Below are 24,378 nucleotides of genomic sequence, written 5' to 3'. Positions count from 1 at the left end.
CAGGAAAAAACCCACTGCCAGTGCATCCAGGAGCAGCAGAGTTTTAGCAGAAAATGCGCTTCTTTACATGCATTTAGTGTTTGAGTGTTAATTTCAATGTCCAGAATAAATTATTTATTCTGGCCAATGAAATGAATTAGCACCCAAACGCTTAATGCAGCTAAACATGCCTAAACGCATTACACACCTTTGCAAGCGCCAGGAGTTTGTTTTTGCCAAAACACTGCTACTAGAAGGAAAGGCTTCTAGAAAAGTTAGGAAAAACGTCTAACATCCATGAAGCCTATGTAATGCCTAACTGTTTGTGTTATCAGCGATATTGGTTCCAATATGGCTAGAGTGCTCCGAACTGCACCAACCTTTTCAGGCTCATCAACTCCATCTTCGGAAATCCATTGCTTTCTTAAAGTTAAGGTAACGGAAGTGACTCTTTCTTTTACCACAGAATAAAAAAACAGCAGTAATTACTGTTGCTTCTGTAAAACACAAACCCACAAATCCAATTGCCAAGAGTAATGAATCATTTAATAAACAAATTTGCTGAACTCAGCCACTGTACACAATACATCAAAAACACAATTGTGGACTTTTTACATCTTAAGAAAACTGTTATAAAAATTAAAATGATTTAGCTGACAGAAAAACAGAACTTTATAAGTATTGCAGACAAAATGCACACAAGCACTTCGTGGCAGCATTGATGCAAGGATTGGCCACCTGATGGCCTATACAAAAAGTAAAAAAAACCAGGAATTTTGATGTACCTGTAAATTCCATATCATGCAGTACAGTACAGGGCACTGGAGTAGATCCTTAGACCAGGGGTTATCTGACACTACCTGCAGATGATTGAACGCTGGTAAAAGCTTTGCTGGGATGACACACCAATGAACCCGTAAAACCCGCCTACTTTGTGAAGGTTCAGTTTTTTGGCACACAGTAAGATCACAGAGAAAGATATGGAATTTATGGGTAAGTTAAAATTCCTTTGATCTTAATTGTATGGTACAGGAGACAGGAATTGATTCTTAGACCACATAATGTCCTCAAGAAATGGGCAACAAAACAGCCAAGACAGCAGCAACAGGCCCACAGGAAAAAGAAGGGTCAACAAACCCAAACAGTTGACAGAAAAAACATCTTCTGGCCAAAGCCAGATCAGCAAAGGCACAAACAGCCACCTGTCAAAAAATGTTTTTTGAAAACATGAATGGGTGGGCTTGCAACTTGGGAGAAAAAACAGATACTAAAGAACCATAACATCATTGGAAGAATGAGCCTACGTAGGGAAGGAAGAATTTCATTCCCTGAATGCAGAAGCCCTAAAAAAAAAATAAACAGCCAGCCGGGTGAAAAAGATAGGAAGAATTCCATAGAGGAACCATTCTGTGAGGAAAGAGGGGTCAGTTCCAAAGAGAAGGCATGGCAGGCAGCCATAGATGACCTATAAGGTGAATCGTAACTTGTGTGACATTCCCTTAAGGCAAGACATGAGGAAGGAGAATAACATTCCTACAGAAGGCGATAGGAAGAGCATCAAGTAAGCAAGAAGGACTGGATTCCAGGATACTTTGTCCCCATGTAGTGTAAAAAAAAAAAAAGGGGTTCCCAAGAAGAAAATAGTGGGAGCCAAGGCAGAATTATGTCTCCCAGTGGCAACAAAGAGAAGAAGCTTCTGTACTTACAAAGGACCTTTGAGGAGAGTAATCCCCTTGATCTCATGTGAGATCTTCCTCTATGGCGTATTCATTGAATGGTTGCAGACTGAGGGGATCCAGTATTAAGGTGTGTCTAGGAGCTAATTGAATAGATGTGAGTTCACTTACAAAAAGATACTGGTAAGATAGAATGAGTCCAGAGACGGGTAACAAAAATGGTGAATGGTCTGAGGGATAAAACATATCAGGACAGACTTCAAGAACTTATGTTCAGTCTGGAGGAAAGAATGGAAGGGAGACATGACTGAAAACTTTAAATACATCAAGAGGGTGAATAAGGTTCAAGGAGACAGTATTTTCAATATGAAACCAAGATCAAGAACATGGGGACTTGACCTTAAACAAATAGGAGGAAAGTTCAAAACTAATCTTAGAAAGTGTTATTTTACTGAAAGGGTAGTAGATGCTTGGAATATAAAAATGCAATTGGCGCAAGAGAATTTGTAGTGGACATAACGTTCACTCAGCAAACCTTAAACAAAATAATCCAGTAAACAAAAATTAAGATATATAATCATACATGCCAGTAATAAAGGGGCAACAAGTAGATGATGCAGCTTTAGTGGTGAGGAAAGGGAAGGGGGGAGGGGAGGGGGGTAGGGAAAGGAGGGGAAAAAAGGCCTTGTGATGCAAACAGTACTGGATTGAGATAGATGGTATATATATGTATATACATATATATACAACGCTGCAATGTAGACACCGTCGTGAGGCTTGCACTTTCTAGAGTAAACCGGACTCTGTGGTAAATGGAGAAGAAAGAGAAGTGCGCCAGACTAAGTGCAGTATGAATATAAAAGTTTATTGCACACAAGATTATAAAAACTCACAAGAAGTGGGTAGATATCAGGCATCAATATATAAGGAGGAGGATGTCATCTGTGCTGCACCTCACAAATGGATATCTGTAATGCCAAGGTGTTGCGTGGCTGGTGCTCTAGGCGGGTCCCACAGGAGGAGGCGAGGATGGCAGGCGCAGTAACCGGGAGTCGCGGCGCAGATAAGAACCGGGATCCAGGGCAGGCACTGCTGATCTCTCACATCAGCGTGGGTACAGTAGCCAGCTTGAGGCACATCCAAGATGGCCACCGGGCAGGAAATGACATCAGAACGTTGCTGGGAATCCTCCAGGGGGGCGGTGACGCGTTTCTAGGCAACCTGCCTTTTCATCAGACCTGATTGGCTAGTGGGATGAGCCAATAAATAAGGAGAGGAGGAAGGGGTGGGGCAACTGAGGGGCGGGGTAGTGAAATTAAAAAAATGTATAATGCATACAGGCTTAACAAGCAGTGGTGGAAAACATAAAAAATAAACGGTGAGCAGCTGCTTTCTGTAGAACATGTGAAAGATAGGAAGAATAGAAGGAAAGGAAAGAATTGGGGGGGGGAAAAAAAAAAAAAAAAAACGCATGTGGAAGATAAAAGATTACACAGGAAATATTTAATTATAAACGTTGTTACTATGATGTGGATTGTAAGGGGAAAGATGGGCGGGTAAGAAGGTGGAATATGAAGGGGGGGGAGACAATCAGGGAAAAAAAAAAAAGAAAAAGAAAAAAAGGGAACTGGTGGGAATTGAAGTATATACTATAAAAAATAAATAGTAAAAAGATATGAAGAATAAATTAAAATAATTTTTTTTAAAAAATTTTTTATTAAATAATCGTGTGTATCTCAATCTCTTCATTGAGGCCCCTAGGTGCAAGGGTATCTAAAGTAAAAATCCAATAGGTCTCCTGTTGGCATAATAATTTGAAACGTTCAACTGGGGGGAGATGGTCTGGTATAGCCTCAATGACCCATACTTGTAGATGGAGAGAGGATTTAGAATGAAACTCTGAAAAATGGCGGGGAACACTGTATTTAGTAATGCCATCATCAACTGACCTCCGGTGCTCTCCAAATCTTTTTCGCAGTGTTCTAATGGTACGTCCCACATATAAAAGGCCGCACGATGCTTGGAATATACTTCCAGCAGAGGTAGTGAGTCAAACAACAGTAAGTGGCTTGGGACAAATATATGAAAAAGTTAACAATAAATAAATTTAAAAAAAAACAGGAAATGCACAGCTAGGAGTCTTATAAGCACTATGTTACTAGTCACAGAGGAACTTCTGTAGCAAGATGGAATAATAGACCACCACATTTAAAAATAGGTAGGAACTGTACTAATGTTACCTATAACGAATAAAAAGACAATAAAAGCTAACGAAAAAAACCACTGAAATGTAGATTAACCCATAACATGTGCCCTCAAAACTGCTTGTGTGTTTAGCACGGTTATGTGTCTTGTAGGATAAAAGGATATACTGTAGTGTGAACTATCCATCCCAGTAAAGATCTAAAAAGACATGTATAGCCAGGTATCAGTATGTTAAAAGTACTGGGAAACCATATCTTACCTTCACATCACTGGTCCCATCCACAGTCAATGCTTCGCCTATCACAGTGGGCATACCCCAAAAGGGGTCTTCAGGGCCTGGGTACTGTGGGAATAAACTATGGCCCTGGACCTGTACAGCAACCCTGCAGCTAACTCATTCATTACACCATGTGCAAAAGGTAAGAGCTGAGTGCAGGATCCCTGGTGCTTCAGGGTCGGGTTTCCCTGATATGCACAAATAGTAAGCAATCCGGAAACTGCTCGTAAACCATAATGCAATAAGCAGTCAAATGTTGATTGAAGTGTCAGTCAAATAAGGAAAGGAAAACCGGTGAGAAAAAAAAAAAAACTGCAAAAGGGATCCATCACCTAAAGACACTAGCAAAAAAACTGGAGCCTCACAGAGTGGGAGGGGTTACATAGGTACAATAGAGGCCAGCCTCAGCAAAGCTTTTTCCAGGGTCAAATTACATAAAGGTAGCTTATAACCCATGATCTAGCAATCAAATCCTGTGTCCTGTACTGTATGATTAAGATATTTAAAATTATAGACACCACAGCTAGTATAGTTTCCTGGACTGAGAAAAGTGGACATGGAGGAAAAGGTACCTTGTTTTAGCTGTAACTATACATTGGCACACTATAATTTAAATAAAAATGCATAGAAAACAAGCCAATATTACATCAGGGAGATAAATACAGTAAACAGCAAATCTAGGCAACATGTGGATGGTACACTGTAGTGGAACCAAGCCACAATGGCATGCTAACCAGTTTAGAGATTTGGCAAAGAAAAAAACAGCATGTAATATTAAGCAATACAATAATGCAGTTATTTTTGTCTGAAGTGTAAGGTTTTCCTTACAGCAATAACTTAGGTTACCATGTAGAGTGGCACACAAGCTAGTGCAAAGCCTAATCAGTTCCATCTCCATTAGTGACAGTCAGTAAGCACTTTGTACATTATTTGACCCAAAATATAGGGACACCCCATCAATTGATTGTTTAGTTGCACTAAGCCAGGCCCATTCAAGACAGCATTAACAGGTTTTATGTCAAAGATCTCAAGAGGCCTGCACCTCAACCCTAATGAACACATTTGGTACTAGCCAGAGCACAGAATTTGTTTTCCCAAATCAATATTCACATCTATGGTTTTGCAATGGGATTGTCCAACAAGCTTATATAGGTGTCATGTTTGGCCATATAGTGTATGTTCTTTCATGACTGTGGGATTTATCCATATGCTCCCATTTCTTATCACAGTCAAAAAGCATACTTGTAATTGGCTCTTGATCAAATAGCTCCTACATTAAGTGTGTTGGGTACCTAAAGAAAAAGTCTCAAACATTTTCTGATGTGTTCCTATCCTCAAAACAAAGTGCATGTAAAACTTTGTCAGCCCCTCCAAGCAGCATTCCCGAGATGGTGTGATTGACAGCACATACCTTCTTCCCCCTGCGCCACTGCTGTCCAATCAAGCATCTAGCAAGGAGTTGAATATTTAAATGAGCAGTAAGTGTCAACGCATGTCTCGTGCATCAGGTGCTTCCTCAAGATGAGTGTCAGTACCAGAAATGTTGGGGAAGGGACCGTATCAGCTAAAAACAGCTCACACCCAGGTTCTCTGTCTGACTCATCAATCCTTTCAAGCAGTGATGGGCTTAGCTGTATCTGCCATCTCACAATCCGGCTTCTTTGGTTTCCAAGAAACAGAAAGCCAGGTTGTAAAGGATTACAATTTTTTTTTTATGGTGTGAGAGGCCCAGCCACCGACACCATAACAACCAATAGCCAATGAAATGGATTCCCAGGCCACGGATCCAGCCGAGTCTGCTTGAGAAGACAGATCAGTACAATAGTACAATACTTATGGCAAACTGACAGTCACCAGCTTAATCTGATTTGGTTTGCGAACCCTTATTTCTTGTGGTGAGCCTTCCTACTTGAACTTGCATACTAAATGATGATATGATGCAACAATAAACTCACTACAAAGGATCAGTAATTATATAATACAACATACACGTGTTCATCTACAGATGTCTAACTTTGCAATAACAAAATCACTTTGCTTGGCACTGCTATTGAGCACTCGAAAATAGGACAGAATAAAATTTAGTGTCATATTATTTAGTTCATAGAATGGCAAAGTAAAAACATTTAACAAAAAGAGGTGCCTAATTAGTAAATGCATAGATTACAGCAAACATTTAACCAATCAAGCTTTGCATCTCATCAGTTTAGTGCAGTCAGAGAGAAAAGAAATCATTATGTGGCGGCTGCCCGTTAATACCCTGCATTAAAAAAGGCTTTAAAAAAAACGGTTTAAAATATGAAAATTTTGTTTTTTTGGTGAGGCTGGCTGACTGGGTTTCTTATACTTCATGGGGACTCAGCTTGTGATCCCAGCAACTTAACTCCTAGCAATCTCCACTTTCTGAAGAAAGCGAGGCTTGGGTTCCTGTAGATGGATCCTAAATGTATCTTACACAAGATAAATGTGATTGAAGAACTCCGGAGGTGAAAGCACTCATTCCTCCTGAGATGTCGGATGATGGTGTTTAAATGAACTAGTATTTACCTTAAATTTAAAAAAGAAAAAGTGGACTGGACAAATTGCACTACTTCCTATTGTTTCCGGTTTTTAAAAATGTGCTGCATTGGTGTGCATTGAAAAGAGGGGGGAAAAAAAATAAAGTAGCATAGATTTAATTTGTGTGCAGCTTATGGAGGCAAACACACATTGCAAAATGCTGCAGCACATGGAAAACACAAACAGGATTTAAAAAAAGGTAAACAATTGCATTGCAACGCATTTTAAAAATGCACTATAGCACAACTGAAAAATGCATGCCAATACATGTCCATTAAGTGCATGCAAGCTCTTTGGTACGAACAGGGGCGGACTGACCATTTGGAAACACGGGCACTGCCCGAGGGCCCGGGGTCAGTAGGGGGCCCCATGAAATGCCCCTGGTACCTTTTTCATAGGCTTTTTTGAGTGTGGGCAAGGACACAGGGGCCCCATGATCCCCTATTGCCCAGGGGCCCCATAAGTTGTCAGTCCACCCCTGGGTACGAATGAACTCTTAGGGCCGATTCACACCACAAACATGCACTCAGGATGAGTTTTTACTTAAAGTTCACATCACAAAAACTATCTCTGGATGTGTTTCTGCATGTGCGTTTTTGATGCATTTTAAATGTGATCCAGTGCATATTTTCCCCTCTTACTTTTTTCTCCCAAGTTTTCCGGTTTTGCCGGGGTTTTTTTGCTGTAATGTGTGCCTGATGCATCCCAGTGTGTTCTGCCACAGTCCAGTGCAGAAAAAAATGCAGCAAGTTCCATTTTTCTTTTCCCTGGACTGGATTACCAGTGGCGTGAACCAGCCCTAAATGTGTTTAACCCCTTCATGCCTAAGGGGAAAACAAATCTTAATGGCTAAGCACAATTTTGCAACTTTGACATGTGTTGGTAAAACCGTACAGATCATCACAACTACTTTGTACATCCAGGTGAATTATACCTTGTTTTTTTCAGGACAAATTGGGATTTCATTAGGTGGTAAATGGTAATGGATATCTCCTGATTTTTTTTTATTATCAAAGGAAGAAAAATTAGTTTTTTAAATTTTGCTGTGTGTTTCTTGTTACTACCATAACCTACCATCAAAGAGCAACCTAAAATAAAAATTTCCAGCTCTTGACGATCGCAGTGATACCATATATGTGTATGTTATTTGTTGTTTGTACCCGTAGTACAGCCCAGAAACGATAGTGCACATTTTGTTTTGTTGGTTTTTTTTTTACCTAAAACACACTGACACCAATTTTTTTTTTTTAACTCTTGACCTTTGACCCTGACCTTGACCCAAACACTTACCCTGGCACTGAACTAGATCAAACCTTGATATAGGTATTTTTTTAATATTTATCTTTTTTTTTTTACAAACATTTTCCCCCCCTCTATGCCAGAAGTTAGAGAGATACAATGCATCTCTCTCCTCCATTCATAGAGGGGGAAAAAAAAAAAGAAAAAAAATACAAGGGGGCCAGGCTGAACATTGACTGATCACTGTGATAGCCAATCAGAGGCCATCACAGCAATTATGTGACCCGGAATCGGAAGTCCCAGGTCCTGACCGTTAGAACAGGACCCGGGGCTCACAGTGACACTGCGGTCTTTGTGCTGGGAGCGTGCTGTGCAGCGTGCTCCCAGCAGAAAGACAGGTACACAAATATGCGGCCCCATGGAAAAAAGCCCAGTTCTTTGAGGCTGCATATTTGTATTATGTCGGCGTCAAGGGGCTAAGCATCTAAAATGCAGCCCTCGAAATTCTAACATGAATGACAGAAAACTCAGAAAATGCTCACAGATAACATGCTTTCTGCATGTCTAGAATTGTTCAGTAGCTGGTAATTGCAGCTAGTAAAGAAACTTTTTTTAAATTGAATAATTAAAATTTGATTTTAGTGTAAACAAAAACGCAATAGAAAACATTTTCTAGTTAGAATGCATACATAAAAGGCAATCCTGATTTGAAAAACATGCACTGGATAAATGCAGGATTATACATGTACGAACAATGTCAGTAAATTTACAACTGAGAAAAAAAAATAAAAAAACACCACACACAGACAAGCATAAATATCAATGTGAACAATTGGCAGTGTATCGTAATGATGAAGAAAACAGGCAAAACAAAATTTATGATCATCATATATCTGACATACACATTTGCAGAATTCAGGTAGTGCACAGCATGGCTAATGTAGGAAAGAATACTGCAGTTCATAGCCAAACTCAAAAGTGAATAGAAAGAAAAAAAAAATTAAAAAAAATAAAAATCAAGGCTGGTAGTCATTATAGATTATTAAACACATTAAATACAACTACTTTATAGTTTAAGTACCCAAATTTGGCATAATTGCCTCCTGTACGCTACTCCATAGCAGCACCCTGACTGAAAAAGGCAGGACTAGAAGTAGGTGCCAATCAGTTTCTGCTGCATGCACATGTGCTGACAGGGAACAAAAGCAGAATGAGCAAAGAAAAGACCTCATCAGCATGCTGCTTCTCTTTCCTTGTTCAAACAGTAGTCTAGGAGAATGTTATGGTGCTCTTTACCAACCTGACCTGCATGGTGCAGAAGTTGGATTTGCTGTCTGGCAGGTGTACCTTGGTCACAAAACTGACTGCACAGAACTACAAATCCTTGTTGGATAGACAGTTACTAAATATGCAGTATGTATTCCAACACTATATTTAGCTACTGGCCTTAAATTGAGCATTACACAGCTAGGAACTGTGCCATTTACCCAAAAAGGCCACAGCCACACTGAACATTCTCTAAAGAAGATATGGCCGTGTTGCCCTAACTTACCAAATCCTACACCTGTTTCTTCCAGAACAGTATGAAAAGTAGAAGGAATAGTCTAATCTGTAAGTGCAACACAGACACTGTAGTTTCAGAAAACTGAATATGAAAGACCTTTGTATTTACAAAACGGATTTGATCATACTTTATTTTAAACTGCAACTTTTGTCTACCAAAGGCTTTAGACAACAGAACAAGTATGTGCAGAAAGAAATGGCACTTTAAAAACTGTAGGCACAGCACAACTACAGAAAATACAGATAGTAAGTGGCTGTACAAAATGATAACAGTAAATATAATAGATAACTTGTACTAGGTACCTACTGAACATAAAGAATGATTATGGGTATTTTGAAAGCAAACCTATATGGACTACTATGTTAAAAGTAACCATGAAGCTCTGTATCAAACATCTTAAAAGGCGTCTGCTCCAACCTGTACATTACCAAAAACGCCTTGAAATGTCAATTCTGCCCTGTGAATAAACAAAATCTCTGGGTATAGGACAACCATGGTTAATTTTTTAGAAGATACAACAGGGCTGTATAAGGGCACACAGCAGCTATTTGTTGGATGAATATATTTTCTTTGTTCTTACTTATTACAATTGCGGTGGGGGTTATCAAACTGTAACCTGGAGCTGCAGTCAATGTTTTGTTTATAACCTGACTGATCAGAGAACATGCAAATAAAGTATACTGCTATCTGTTTAAAACAGCAAAGACCTCTGTCAGGGTTTAACTAATGTCTGAGTCTTTGTTGTGGGAGAATCCCCTTTAACCTCCTGTTCCTGTGATCACTATCCTTTTGGGAGTAAAGCAGGGTATACACTTGTTGGATTTCAAATGAAAATTTGTATGAAAATTTTCAGTACATGTAAGTGTTGTTCAAATGTAGTTTGCTTTTATCATTCGATTTTGGAATTAATTAACTTAATGGAAAACAAAACACATGCACTGTTAAAAATTCATACAGCCGAGAAAAATTTTCCATCCTGCATCTTTGAATTTTATGCCACTGCGGTCAAACGCAAGTCGATTTGACCCCACTAATGATTGGAAATGAACGAACATTCTTACAATGAAAAATGTTGAATGAAATTCCACTAGTGTAGCTTAGGAAAGTGAAGATCTCTCTAACAAGGACAGACAGAAAAACAAAATACTGTATTTAATAGAGTGCAGTATTAGAAACTTGCATTTTAGATCAGATAGATTTGAACATATTAGTGCTCACTTACATTTTAGATCAGATAGATTAGAACATATTGGTGATCACTTCCATTTTAGATCAGATAGATTAGAACATATTGGTGCTCACTTACATTTTAGATCAGATAGATTAGAACATAATGGTGCTCATTTTTAATGAAGAATGGATATCACTATCCACTCTCCATCATAAAAACTAAAGCCTAGTATACACTATGAGAAAATGAACGGTCATCTGATTTTCCACGAAGGTATATCACGATGAAACCGGGAATATTAGCTTGTACGATAATTCACAAATGACAAAGGCAAATGTATCTACGTACTAATTTAGCATGATTATCACAGAAAAAAATATGCTACTGTTCACTGTTTGTAGTTTAATGATCCAGAATTTGAAAGTGTACAATTTTTAATTTTCTTTGCTATCTACTTCCAGGTCATTCTTTGTTTCCGATCATGCATGGTATTTTCTATTCAATTATTTCTGTACGATTACTGTACACACATTGAACAAAAATCGGATGTTATGCCACCGAACCAGAAAAATTCTCTAGCTTACACCTTTGTTGTTTTTTTTTCATCCAAGACAGCTGGAATCGGCTGTCGAAAGCACTATACTAACAAACAGATTATCAACTGATTATTCCTCTTGTAGAAATATTTGTCAGGTTTTCTTATTGTGTGTACGGGCGAGGTGTGTAGCTGGTGAAGTCCCATGGAATTCTTTCTGCTGAATGGAGCAGAAAAAGCTCTGATTGATGGAGTGACAGTTAATGACTTTCTTTTTTTGTTCACAGTACTCGCTGCTGGCTTTGGAGTCCCAAAGCAGGGGCTCTGAGCATCCCTGTACAGAACACTGATGTGCTTTATAAATGTGCGCAGTGCGTATAGTAATGGTGCAGCCACACCATCACTTTTTTAATGTGCCCCTTATTTTTGATGCAGTGTAGGTTCAAAAAGTGAACCTGTATCCAGGCCAAGTACATTTAATAATTTAACATTTTGAAGTACTTTCAACCTTCATCAAGCCATCATATGACCTGAGAATTTTCATACAAATGTTTGTTTGAAAATCTACTAGTGTATGGCCAGCTTAATGAATATGTAAATGCTCACCTTGAAAAACAACCCTTTCAGGTTAAAATAGAAATAGGCAAAACATTTGTGTATGGATATAAAAAAAAAACACAATAAAAATACTTTTTTTTCCCTTTTGTAGAAATGTTCAAAATCTCTGTTCTCAACTGCATAAAGAGGTGAGGGAGAAGATGCAGCAGAACACTGGTCTTCCCAGTGAATGGCTGTGTGTGTATATGTTACAAAAGGTGAACTTATACTTTAAGTAGCCAAGCAATTTTAAAAGGATGACAGTTCAAAAGAAAGCCAACAGACAGCTTTTTCTTTTCTCACAGGTTCCCTGTAAGAGATGAGCTGAAAGGATTCAGATTTAGGGGATAGTAAATAGTTTCTTAGATTTAAACAGCATTACGGAAACATCACCAGCAGTAACAGTTACGGATGCCTAAAAATATATGGGAGTAAATTTTTGGTGCTGAAACACATACTTAAAACAGCACCCATTTCCAAAAGACAAAACTAATGCATAATCTGTCATATCTTTGGGAAACAATACAATATAATACTGCTCAGGAAATTCAGCCCTAACTATTGGCATTACATGTGAACACTGCTATAGAGGAGAATCAGCCAAGCTAAACTCTGATCTCCACTTCAGCAAGGACCACAGGACCTTAGTTCTTGGTCATATGATCAACCATACCATGGGATCTCAGAGAATCAGTTTAAATTAGAATTCTAGCCTAGCATAAACTAGTCTAAACAAAAAACCCCGACTGGCTGCTTGCACAGAAGTCGATCGGTAGATTGACATCTGTACAACCAGCCTGCCCATAAAGTACATGGATCAAAATGTGGCTAGACCTCCCTGAACCTGGCTGGCTTTAGTGTTAGGATGGAATTCTACTTTAAGTAACTTGTGGCTACTTCTTCTCTTTAATAGCTTAAAAGAATAGGGCCTGATGACAATACATATTCTAAATTTCATTGTAAGAATAATACATTGCTTTTCAGATTTGTACTTTTAAAGAAAATTATGTCTTTGGGAATAAAAATGGAGTTTGGAAGTGGTTATGTGGTGTTGCAACATTCTCTGTGGAATGCACACTTAAAAATTAACTCTGGCATTGAAAGTCTCATAACGTTTGGCTCCAAATATTAGAATATGTCTTTTCTACTGACACAGGGTTTTTTTGTTTTTTTTTAAAACAAATCTTATATAAATTCTGACTTGATTATTTTGAAAGAGAAAGCATCCAATGTTTGGTTATGAAGTTTACTGAGGCCATAGCACAAAGAACATGGCAATAAACAATGTTTTAAAAGAGAATTGCAGGGAATTATTTGAAGGCTGGCCATAGGTAGTACAAATTTCGGCTGGTGACTGCTGAATCATCTGAAATTTGAGCCTTGGGTGGCCCTGCAAGCACTACCCCCCTTGTCAAAAGTCAATTTAAAAATCAACTGAGGTGGGTGGAAATTTATAAGTTGAAACAATGACCGTATCCTATCAGATGCAGCCACTGTTTGGCATCACCCCTGTATTTAATTAGCCGTGGGAGCCACTGCTTCTGGATACAATAGCTGGCAGTGGAGATTCCTCCATCCACAGTTTATTGTGGATGGGGAAATCAAACATTTTTTTTCTCCTTCAGGCCATGTGCTGAATGAGAGAAAAATTGTGCCATATATGCCTAGCTTAAGCTGGCATCCTACCCCCAGATTGAGCCATCTAAACATCTTTTACTGAGAAGTTTCCCCCGTGTTTCCAGTAGACTTCTTACAAAGGTTTACAGGAAATCATCTGCTAAGGAGGGCCAGAGTGTAGTCTGCATTCTGCAGGAGAACTTGAGGAGTATGAATGCTAGACATTTAGGTTCCACAACTGCAAAAAAGTAATTTTAACATTCTACCCACCAAAAATAGTGCACACAGACTGCAGAGGGTGCATGTCATTAGCATACCCTCTTGCCACCCTGCCAGTCTGTTAACATCAAAGGCTCACAGAGCACCACTCCATTTATTCCAAATCGGTCCTAACTGGCATCACTTCTCATGACATAACCAGCACAACTGAAACGAATATCATGTCACTACATTTAAACATGACTGTTTAGTATCTCCACGCCTAAGCCCAAATGATCAACAGTGATCCACCATGATCACAATTATATGGCTTCTTCTGGCATTTTATTTTAGTATGCACCGAAGCAGCACAGGCTGTATGGAATTGTTTGCCCTCTTACCACACCCTAAATGAAACATTCATTTTATCTGCTATATTATATCTGAGACAGCTGCAGAAAATAGGAGAGGCAACACCTTGCTCTTCAACATAATGCTGAAATAGAAGTGAAGATTATAATAAAAAGTATATAACAAATTCCTTCAAATAACAGTCAAAAGTTGACATATAAATTAAACCCAAGTAATGTTTCAAGTAACAAAATAAAATATTGGCAATTATTTTCACATAACAAGCTGGGAGGGTTGTTATATCCGCCATACAGCATCGTGTGTGATCACTACACTTTGTTGAACGGCTTCACTTAAAGTGCAATCAGACGAGTTTCCAAAAACAAAATGTGATCTTCACAAGCAGCATCAAAATAGGATTCATTTCTGATGCTATTTGAATAGCGTTTATACAGCTCAGACAATCAGAGCCATGCAGTAGGTAGTACAACATACCGGCATAATTAAAAAAACACAAAAATGTTACAGTACAACCCTTTCCCCATGAAAAATGCAAAGACAAAAATCTACATTGGACTTGGCCTCCTGGTAACTTGCAGGTTTCCTGGCACTTCACACTCATCCATGACTAGACGCGTTCCTCTTAAGACAAGTTCATGATCCCCGCAGGTTAACTCTCGATCTATTCCATCCTCTGTGCTGTTCCCAACACCTCGTCTTGATGCTACAGATTCTGTACTCACTGTTGTGTCACCGTACGTTAAGCTTATGTCACCGTCATTTAATATGAGGTCAGAGTCGTCATCTTTTAACTGTTCTTGGTTCTACAAGAGATATGAATTAAATTAATTAATTATGTTAATTAAAATCCAACTCTAGCTTGAGCTGTAAATAAGAATGTTCAGTCCTTGGCAGCGCACTTAACATTGAAAAGCGCCTCTTGCTGCTACACTGACCCGATTTCCAGTGCACAATCACTGATCCACTGCCGCTCCTCTTCCAGGTTAAATCATTCAACCAACTTCTTGTGAGTCGAGGGTGTCAGGCAATACACATTGCCCTGGACTTGCAAGGGAATGTTGCAGAGAGTGAGTTCAAGCTACTCTCTGCAGCATTTAATTCTGTCATTACATTTTTCGAAGCTCTCTAGGTGAACTACAGTATACCTTGCTCTAGTTTTTGGATATGAGCATAGGTGTAGATATTCTATAATTCTGTCCTAAGGTGACAAAGTTGCTCCTCCACACAGTACGGTAAATGAGTGTTGTCACCCTAGGACAGAAAGTGTGCAACTGCCAGGATTGCCAGGTGAAAATATAGAGGAACAAACCTGAAATCCAATGCAACCAAAACATCTAAGGTCTGATGAGATGCAATTGTTTTTTTTTTTATGCATTCTTTAAATTTAAAAACAACATCAGGAAATTATACAATGTATGTCAAAGAAGAGGTCCATGGCGTATAACTTCAGATCAATTCCTAGCAAGGATATAGATTTAGAATTGAAGCAGCGTTGAGGATCTTTCCCTTCTTTAGCTATAACAGAGATATGGGCTGCTAAAGCAGTAAGGTGAAGAAAGTTTTGTCAGATTGAAAAAGGCCACAAAAATGGGATGCCAGCTGTGATTGATAATGTTTGAAGTAGTGCAAGTGGTTCTAAAGACAAAAGATTACTTTTACCTTAATGCATTCTCAACATGAAGGTAAAAACCTTCCAATACCAGTTCTCCTGTATAGGAAGTGGTCAAGCTGTATTGTACAATAGTCTGAACAAACTGAGGTTTGCATAACCACTCTAGAGGCGATAGCAGGAATAAAAGCTTTTGCTTTTTGCCATCAGGATGGTGTTGTCCAGGGATGTATGGTTCCCATATTCATAAAAGCTACGCTGCATTTGGTCAAGATAGCCTTGGCACTGTCGAGGCAAATCATTTTTAGTTGGTGGGAGGTTAATTCAACAGATTTTTTTTTTTTTTTTTTTAATGTGGAGGGTTTCCAGTTTATTCATTTGGAGTAGAAGGTCAGATACGCATTGATACGTTTGTTCTTTTAAGGTGTGAGTCATGTTTGAGGAGTATCCTTCTCATAAATGCATAAATGACTTGTGTGCTTTCCGCACAGTATAAAGGTACAGTATTTGAGTTGGTGTTGGCACAGAAAGAGTGAAACTGTGCGTCAATGGCAACTGGCAAGATTGGACAGACCAATATTACCAGTGTCATAATTTGTAGCAAAGGTTGTACTGGTTGAGTCCAGATGAAGGTTCAAAGAAATTAAGAGTGCCAGCTACATAAAAAAAGTCAACTTTACACTCTCAATCACGAAAAAAGGAATTTTTATTAAGGAAATGCTGTAAACTAGAATAATAGTAAGAAATGAATACTGAGCTTTGCACCTTTACACCTCAGATCAGCTCAGTTCCTCCGAATTCTTGCACCTTCACACCTCAGATCACCCCAATCCCTGCACCTTCACACCTCAGATCAGCCCAATTCCTGCATCTTCCCACCTCAAATTAGCCCCAACTTCTGCACCTTCCCAACTCAGATTAGCCCCAATTCCCGCACCTTCCCACCTCAGATCAGACCCAATTCCTTCACCTTCACACCACAGATCACCCCACTTCCTGCACCTTCACACCTCAGATCAGCCCCAATTCCTGTATCACTACTTATCAGATCACCCCAATTCCTGCACCTTCACACCTCTGATCTGTCCCAATTCCTGCATTCAAAATTAGTAGTTTCCAATAGCTAGTTTATTACCAGTCCAAAATGACAGCAGGCAGCTTGGGGCGTCTCAACTCCACAACCGGACCTAGTCTGTCTAATATGGAGGTGCAGTATAATTGTTGGGGGGCAGAGGATTAGTTTGTCAGCAGGGCAACGGATAGTGTCAGCAGTTTGTAAGGCAGTGTACACAGGCCAGCAGGGCAGAGGATGGAAGGTCAGAAGGGCATAGAACAGGGGTCTGCAGGGCAGAGGAAAGGCATCTGTAGGGAATAGGACAGTGTCTAAAGTGCACAGGACAGAGTCTGCAGGGTAGAGGACAAAGGTCAGCAGAATATGGGACAGGGTCCGCAGGGCACAGGACAGGGGGTCAGTAAGACATAGGATGGGGCATCAGAGCATAGGATGGGGTAAACAAGGCAGAGGATGGGGACACTGCTGGAAGGGCACTCAACAGAGCTGCTCCTTCCCACATTGCACACAGCTGAGATCAGATTCTTTTACAAAAATATCCCCGAGCTGCACAGTGTGTAACTGGCTGTTGTAGCTATGCTGCTTTTCCAATCTAAGAACTGCAACAGTCCGCTACAGTCATACTGTGCAGATTAAGGATGTGTTTGTAAAATAATGTGATCTTAGCAGTGTGGGGAGGAACAGCTACACTACATGTCCACTGAAGAGGCTGCGTGCACTCCAAGGATGGGAGGAGGTGCCTACCAACCCGTGCAGACACAGCTTCCATGGGATCCGTCCGTGCTCACCTCAGCACTCAGTGTCGGCTAAATACAGGCAAGAAGAATGAACTTTGCTGATGTGGGTGTCCCAGGCTTCCCTTGCATGCCATCATAAATGCAGCTGCCTGCCAGGTCTGGCACGCATACTGGGGGTTGCCAACCCCTGATCTAGTATGAATCTGAAACCACCCCAAATCCTGGTTGAATAAGTTAATAAGTAACTTTTCCAAAAAGTTGGCCTTGGTCTCAAGCACCGATTCTAATAATTGTATGTGATTCTGGTTGGGCAGGTAGACACTTGCTAAGGTCACTTTTTGAGTACAGATATGGCCTTTAATGGAAGAGGCAGCAAGCCTCATTATCTTTACAATTGTCAGTGAGTACCCAAGAGATTGTATGGATGAAGAAAATGCTCACTCTTATTGATTAGGGAGCCAGAATGCAAAGTAGTAGTGAAGTATCAAACTTTCATCAAAGGGATTTGGTGGGCAGGAAAGTGCGTTTCCTGGAGAAAGGCCACCTGAGCCACTTGTTTATGTAGGTTAGTAAGAATAATCTGACATTTCCCCAGGGTAGGTTTTACAGCTGGGAGTCTGCAGTGGTGTCAGCAGGTTGGCACAGTAGAGGCATGTGGTGACCAATAATAATACTGCTAAACAGGCATCTAAAAACATTACATTTAGAACATAATGCTAGCAGAACCCACAGAGCTTCAATCCCCCTATTCAATCTAAGTTTGCTGTACTTCAGTAGGGACAAGGCTCATGTCTATAAAATGCACAACCCTTGCACAAATCTTTACCACAGATTTAACAATCAGGTTTCCAAGTGACAGAATGGAAGACAACAGGGGCCCAAATGTGTGTATTATTTTACTTTTTTTGGGGGGGGAGGTTGGATACACCGTAGAAACAGAATGCCAGACAAATAGCTTTCTGGCTGTGTACAGTCAAAATTGGGAAAATAAAGCTGAAAACAGAATTAATAATCCATCGACAGGTAAAACTGTTCAAGCTTACTGTGCGTTGACTGTTTGACTATTATTTAAAGTGATTGTAAAGGCTCAAGGTTTTTTAACCTTCATGCATTCTATGCATGGAAGTAAAAAACATTCTGTGTGCAACAGCCCCTCCAATACTTACCTGAGCCCCACTGCAATCCAGCGATGAGTCTCGATTCTCTGGGAACCTCCCTCCTGATTGGCTGAGACAGCGGAGGGAGCCATTGGCTCCCACTGCTGTCAATCACAGCAAGTGAGCCAATGAGGGTAGCGAGTGGCTGGGATGAAGCTTGCTTGGGTACCCCCATAGCAAGTTGTTTTCTATGGGTGCACTTGGCAGGAAGGAGGGGCAAGGAGCGCTGGCGGAGAACCTAAGAAGAGGAGGATCAAGGCAATAAAATCACTTGTAATTGAAGCACTATTTGTTAATGATAGACGAATGATGAACACTAGTTTCTTGTATAAGGGAGGTACAGTGAAAACAACAAATAAATGCCTTACCTCATAGGCCTGTGGACTTGTTAGACATCTTGCAATTGGACCACAGCAACTTGGAAGTGTTGTAGTGAGGGGTGGTCCACTGTGTGTTAACAGAGGTTTTAGATAGCTATACATGATAAGGAAAAACACTTACACTGCATCACTGAGGTGAAAAAGTACTCAAACTAATATTTGACAATTCCTAGAGTTGTTGTGGCAACGTAGACACTACAAACAAGCTTAAATGTTTATTACTTACTGCTATTTTATATAAAATGTGTGCAGTTACTGATTCACTCTTTACATTTTGTATTATCCTTTTCAATGTCCAAACCCCATCTTGTCAATCAAGCTCTCATTTCCTGCAAAAATTAGCCTAAGATTAATGTATACAGCAGCAGAAATATTGAGCCCCTATGTGCACAGTAATGACAGAGGTCATTTGGAGAAACCACAATCGCAGTGGGGTGGTGGGGGCGGGCGGCTAGGAAGCAGTAGTGCAGAAGCTTGTTGTCAGACTCTTTGGTCAGTGATTTCCCTACATTACAGCGGTGTTCGGCAGTGCATGTAGCAAGAGAATTATCTGTATACCTTGGCATGGGCGAGAGAGATTCATGTTGTTTCAATGAAAAAATAAATAGAAGCACAGCAGCTAATTGAAAGATGTACAAAAACTGGCATGTCTTTCACTGCATAGCAAAGTTATGTGCAAATTTTAAAGAAATTTTATATCTATGCACAAGCAGTATTATGTATTTTTGGTGCTAAATTATTGCATGCGTTAATGCACACTATTATGAATTTTAAAGGTGTTAACATTAAGGAAACTGATATGAGAAATATTTGTGATTCTTTGGTGAATGTCACTTTACAATGTTCTCGTTTGTTCCTGAGAAAAGATATGGATGATTCAGATAATGAAACACTCAAGTGCTTAGCACAAAGGTCACTGAAGCAAAGCAAAAGTTTAAGGATACTTGTGATCAAAGTTGTACCACAGTCTGAATAGCCAGGCACTCTCTGCTTTTGTACTCCTTCGTTCACCCTCTGGAACTCCCTATAACAAGAATAAAGGCATCCATTACAACAAAATGTTACATCGTCATCATCTTTAGCCCTTAAAAGCAATATACAGTACTAAAGAATGCCATGGCATAAAAGAAAAAACAAACTTTGTAATCTGCTGCATCATCTTCTGCATCTAGTGGCCATGTGCAGTATCTTCGATTTTAAAATCAGTGAAAAACATACATCCAGCACAGGAAATAACTCAATAACATGTATTTTTTGCCCCGTTCACACAGAACAAATGTACCCCAAGAACCATGTCTTCATGGTGATGCACAGTGATACATTCTGTACATAAACAGGACATTAAAAACTGGTGCGAACCAAGGGAAAGCTAGATAGTGTAAATTACAGGGTGATTCTAGAGTGAATTCTAAAGACCCAAGACTTGGCCAGAGGCTCACCTTTCAGCAGGACAAGGACTCTAAATGTAAATGTGAACAAAAAATGTATGCGCTGCCACTAAGAAATAAAGGTGTGGAAAAATATGTATATGTGCTAGGGACTACTGCTGACACCTACCTGTGTAACACATCATAATAACCAACGTGAACAAAGTCAAAATTGGTGTAGGGCATTCCTGATACAAAATTAAATAGGTAATTGATAGCACAAACTATTGCTGTAATTCATAAATACATAAATATAATACATATATACTGTGCCATGTAAATACAATTTAATCATAACAATGCCAGTAAATTGCAATTGATGATCTGCATTATTATATAAGTGGGAAAAAAACAACATCAATAAGTGTAAAGAGTTTATGGTCACAGGTGATTCCCACTTAATAAACATCCATAGGTGCATGAAAAGTTGTGCTATCACCCAATATAAAAACTGAAAACTGCAATCAGTCCACATCAGTCCGTGCGAATGGTTAGCTTGATCCCAGAAAGGTATCACCAATTGTTTCACCAGGGAAAATGTGGTCCACCATAGTGTGAATTGGCTGCTCACCTCAAATATAAATTCATATTCACATACAGGTAAAATGTGCTTGAAATATGGCTCCTCAATCTGGATACCTGACTTTCCCCTCTTACTGCACAGGGAAGATAGTAAAGAGAAGGCGCCCATAGTGTAACAGTATAGGTAAGATTTATTGAATAAAAGTATCACACACATATATAAAATCATTAGTAGCTTATCTGCGTTTCAACACTGAGATTCAGTACCTTCAACCAGTCTCGGTCGTGACTGGCAGTGACATCACCCAGCTCTGTCCTCCAATGCATTGCACCACAAGAGCACGAGACTTTCAGGGATAGGAGTTGGGAATTGGGGATTGGAGTCTCATTCAGATGGCAAAGAGTATCCTTACCATCTGAATGAAAAGCACAGTAAAAGGGGAAAAATCAGTTAACCAGATTGAGAAGACATATTTCAAGTGCATTTGTATGTGAATATAGGTCTACATTTGAGGTGAGCGGCCAATTCACACTATGGTGGACCACATTTTACCCTGGTGACACAACTATGATTTACAGCACCAGGTTGTGGTATCAATTACCTGTTTAATTTTGTATCGTGATTGTGCTAAACCAGTTTTGACTTTGTTCACAATGACTCTAAATACACACCTAAAGCCTAATACCTAATAGTCCAATGAAAGCTCAGACCCCAGTCTAACTGAGAAGCTGTACCAAGACTTGAAAGCAATTGTTCGTCAATGATCCCATCCAAACTAAGTAATTTGAATAGAAATGAGAAAACCTTGTAGAATCTGGAGTTGCAAAACTGGTACAACAAAAGAACTACAACAAAAACCAGAAGTGCTGCCAAATAGCATCCAAAAAGTAGTCCTGTCAAGTAATGACTCAGGAAACACATGCAACCAACTCATCTATATAGCAAAAACTGCATAGTAAAATTAAAAAAGAAATCCAATTTTAATTGTATGCTGTCACTATAAAATGTAGGATAAATACTTCATCTGCTTACATCTACACTATCTCTGAAAATGTAAGCAAACTATGACCTCTGTTTTTATTAGACTATTGGAAATAAAAGTAGGTTAAGTATTTTGCTGTCTAATAGAAAATAGAACAGAGGAGATTGAGGAATACAGAATACAGATATTTATGGATTTGATAGCAGATAAAAACTTCCTTTCCCTGGCAGACATATCACACTCTTGTTCCTTGTGAAGTTAATAGACAACTATGAAAAACATTCCCTGGAATTCAGAGATAAAATAGATGTAAACTATTCTAATCCATATCAGATGACAAGACCCGGCTGGTGTTCACTGCCATTTGATTCCACAGCAACATGGAGGCACATGCTATGCTCAGACAGACTACCACCCACACAAATATATCCAGACACGCAGTTTACATCAAATGGTCAAATTGTTGCAGAATTACATCATAAGTTAAGTTAATCCTTTTTTAACAGTGAATATTTTCGATTGTAGTTCATTTTCCAAAGCCACAAAAGTTTTACTGTATATGCCTCTGCTGCTTAAATAGGTGCTTCTTTTTTTTTTAAGCCTAGCGAGAATATGATACGTTAAACAAGACGCATTAATAATAACCGAAGCTAATCCTCTCTGCATGGATCTCAAGGAAAATGCTAGAGAAAAAACACTGATTATTGGTTGAAAAGTCCGCCATCTGCTCCATCCACCATCTACTTTTAAAAATGTATGTTCTAGATCAGGGGGTCTTCAAACTTTCTAAATAAAGGGCCAGTTTACTGCCCCCCCAGAATTTAGCAGGGCCGGACTGTAACAATTGAGAAAAAAGTGCCCCAGCATCAGTTGGAGTAAACAATATATTAGCCTTGGTGGTCAGTGGGCATAAAAACATTATAGTGCCTGTTGTCAGTGGGAGGAGGAATACTGCCCCATCATTGGCATAAGTTGGAAGAATAGTGCCCCATCGCTGGTATCACCAAGAGGTATAGTGCTCATTTATATCAGTGGGAGGAAATATACCTCATTGTTGGAGTCAGTGGAAGGAATAATACCCCATCACTAGTGTCAGTGGAAGGAATACTGCCCTATCATTGGCATTAGTTGGAAGAATAGTGCCCCATCGTTGGTGTCACTAAGAGGTATAGCACTCAATCGTTTATATCAGTGGGGGGAATTATGCCCCATTGCTGGTGTCAGTGGAAGGAATAGCGCCCCATCACTAGTGTCAGTGGAAGGAAAAAGGCCCCATCATTGGTATCAGTGGGAGGAATAGATCCCCACTGTAGGTGTCAGCAGGAGGAAACAAGCCTCATTGTTGGTATCAGAGGGAGCAGCAGAGGTTTGTATCAATGGAAGGAATAGTACCTCATATCAGTGGGAAGAACAGTGCCCCAAGGGGCATATACAGGCAAGCAAAGGGCTGCATCTGGACTACAGTTTGGAGACCCCTGAACCAAGATCTCTTGTTTCACATTAGATAACTATCTGTTGCTCAAATGACTTAAATCAGGGCTTAGTTGCACTTCTCATAAGATAGTCATTTAGGCTTCCATTTCACACCACTGAAAATTCTAGCTGCCTACTGCTTCATAAACAGCATATTTATAAGGAATTGCAACACTTATGACCACACCTCTTGATAGCTTCCTACTAATTACAAACTGGAATGCTCTTTAGGCTAGGTTCACACTTGTGCGTCTACATTTTCATGCATTGTTAAGTTTTTTCATGCATTTTTATACATTTTCCAGGGGCCCCTAATGAAGTCTATGTGACCACAAATGTGCATTGTCACACAAAAAAAGCATTTCTACTTATGCCTTTTAGCTTTAACCTGTAAGGGAGGATTCCAATTAGTTGTTTTGGAAAACTTTTTTCCAGGTACACTGATAAATGGGGTCCTAGGGTCTTTTGATCTAGAAACGTTGCCAAATCATGCATTAATTAAACCCTTCACATACAGACAATAGGGCCCATTTACCTAAATAGATACTGAACATGTTCTGATTGTAAAGTGCTACAGAATATGATGGTCTTGCACAAAGTATATTTAAAAAAAAAAAAAAACAGAAAAAAAAAAACGTGAATATATTACTACTGTCAATTAAAAGGGGATATGAATGGCACTGGTACAAGTAAAAGGAAATAACATTTTAAAAACATTTTTAAAAAATCCTGAGTACGAGACATTAATACTTACCAGTTGGTCAATGTCTGAATCAACCCCAACTCTACAAAAGAAAATGAAAACAAAAAAGGTCATGTAAATGCTTTGAAGACTGTATATGCTAAATGTTATAAAGCTGAACAATATAAGAAAAATACAGCCCTGGAATATGTCTATCAAAGCAACCAGTTTCCAGATTTGTCCGCGCCCGTGGACATCTGATGTCATGCGTTGGATGGGGCTAGGCAAACACTGATACACACATGAATGTGGTCTGCATACACTGGATTTGTGATAAGGGAGTTTTT

At 39.4% G+C, this 24,378-nt stretch overlaps 1 protein-coding gene across 1 annotated transcript in view; it reads right to left on the bottom strand.

Moving 5' to 3' along the window:
- Positions 1 to 503: 503 nt before the first annotated feature.
- SLC9A6 (solute carrier family 9 member A6) overlaps positions 504 to 24,378 on the bottom strand; it is a 72,107-nt gene continuing 48,232 nt past the window's right edge. Inside the window, exons 13-16 of the mRNA XM_089672225.1 lie at positions 24,104 to 24,134; positions 19,889 to 19,968; positions 18,933 to 19,038; positions 504 to 14,792 (exon numbers count right to left, since the gene is read on the bottom strand). Coding sequence (XP_089528351.1) covers positions 14,535 to 14,792; positions 18,933 to 19,038; positions 19,889 to 19,968; positions 24,104 to 24,134 — 475 coding nt within the window. The 3' untranslated portion in view covers positions 504 to 14,534. The remainder of the gene's footprint in view (positions 14,793 to 18,932; positions 19,039 to 19,888; positions 19,969 to 24,103; positions 24,135 to 24,378) is intronic.

Source organism: Staurois parvus, unplaced genomic scaffold, assembly GCF_062004578.1.
Source record: "Staurois parvus isolate SC_StPar_1 unplaced genomic scaffold, SC_StPar_1.0 ptg000123l, whole genome shotgun sequence".
NCBI classification, from domain to species: domain Eukaryota; kingdom Metazoa; phylum Chordata; class Amphibia; order Anura; family Ranidae; genus Staurois; species Staurois parvus.
The sequence above is the reverse complement of the archived record's forward strand: the minus strand, read 5'-3'. Positions and strand labels throughout refer to the sequence as shown.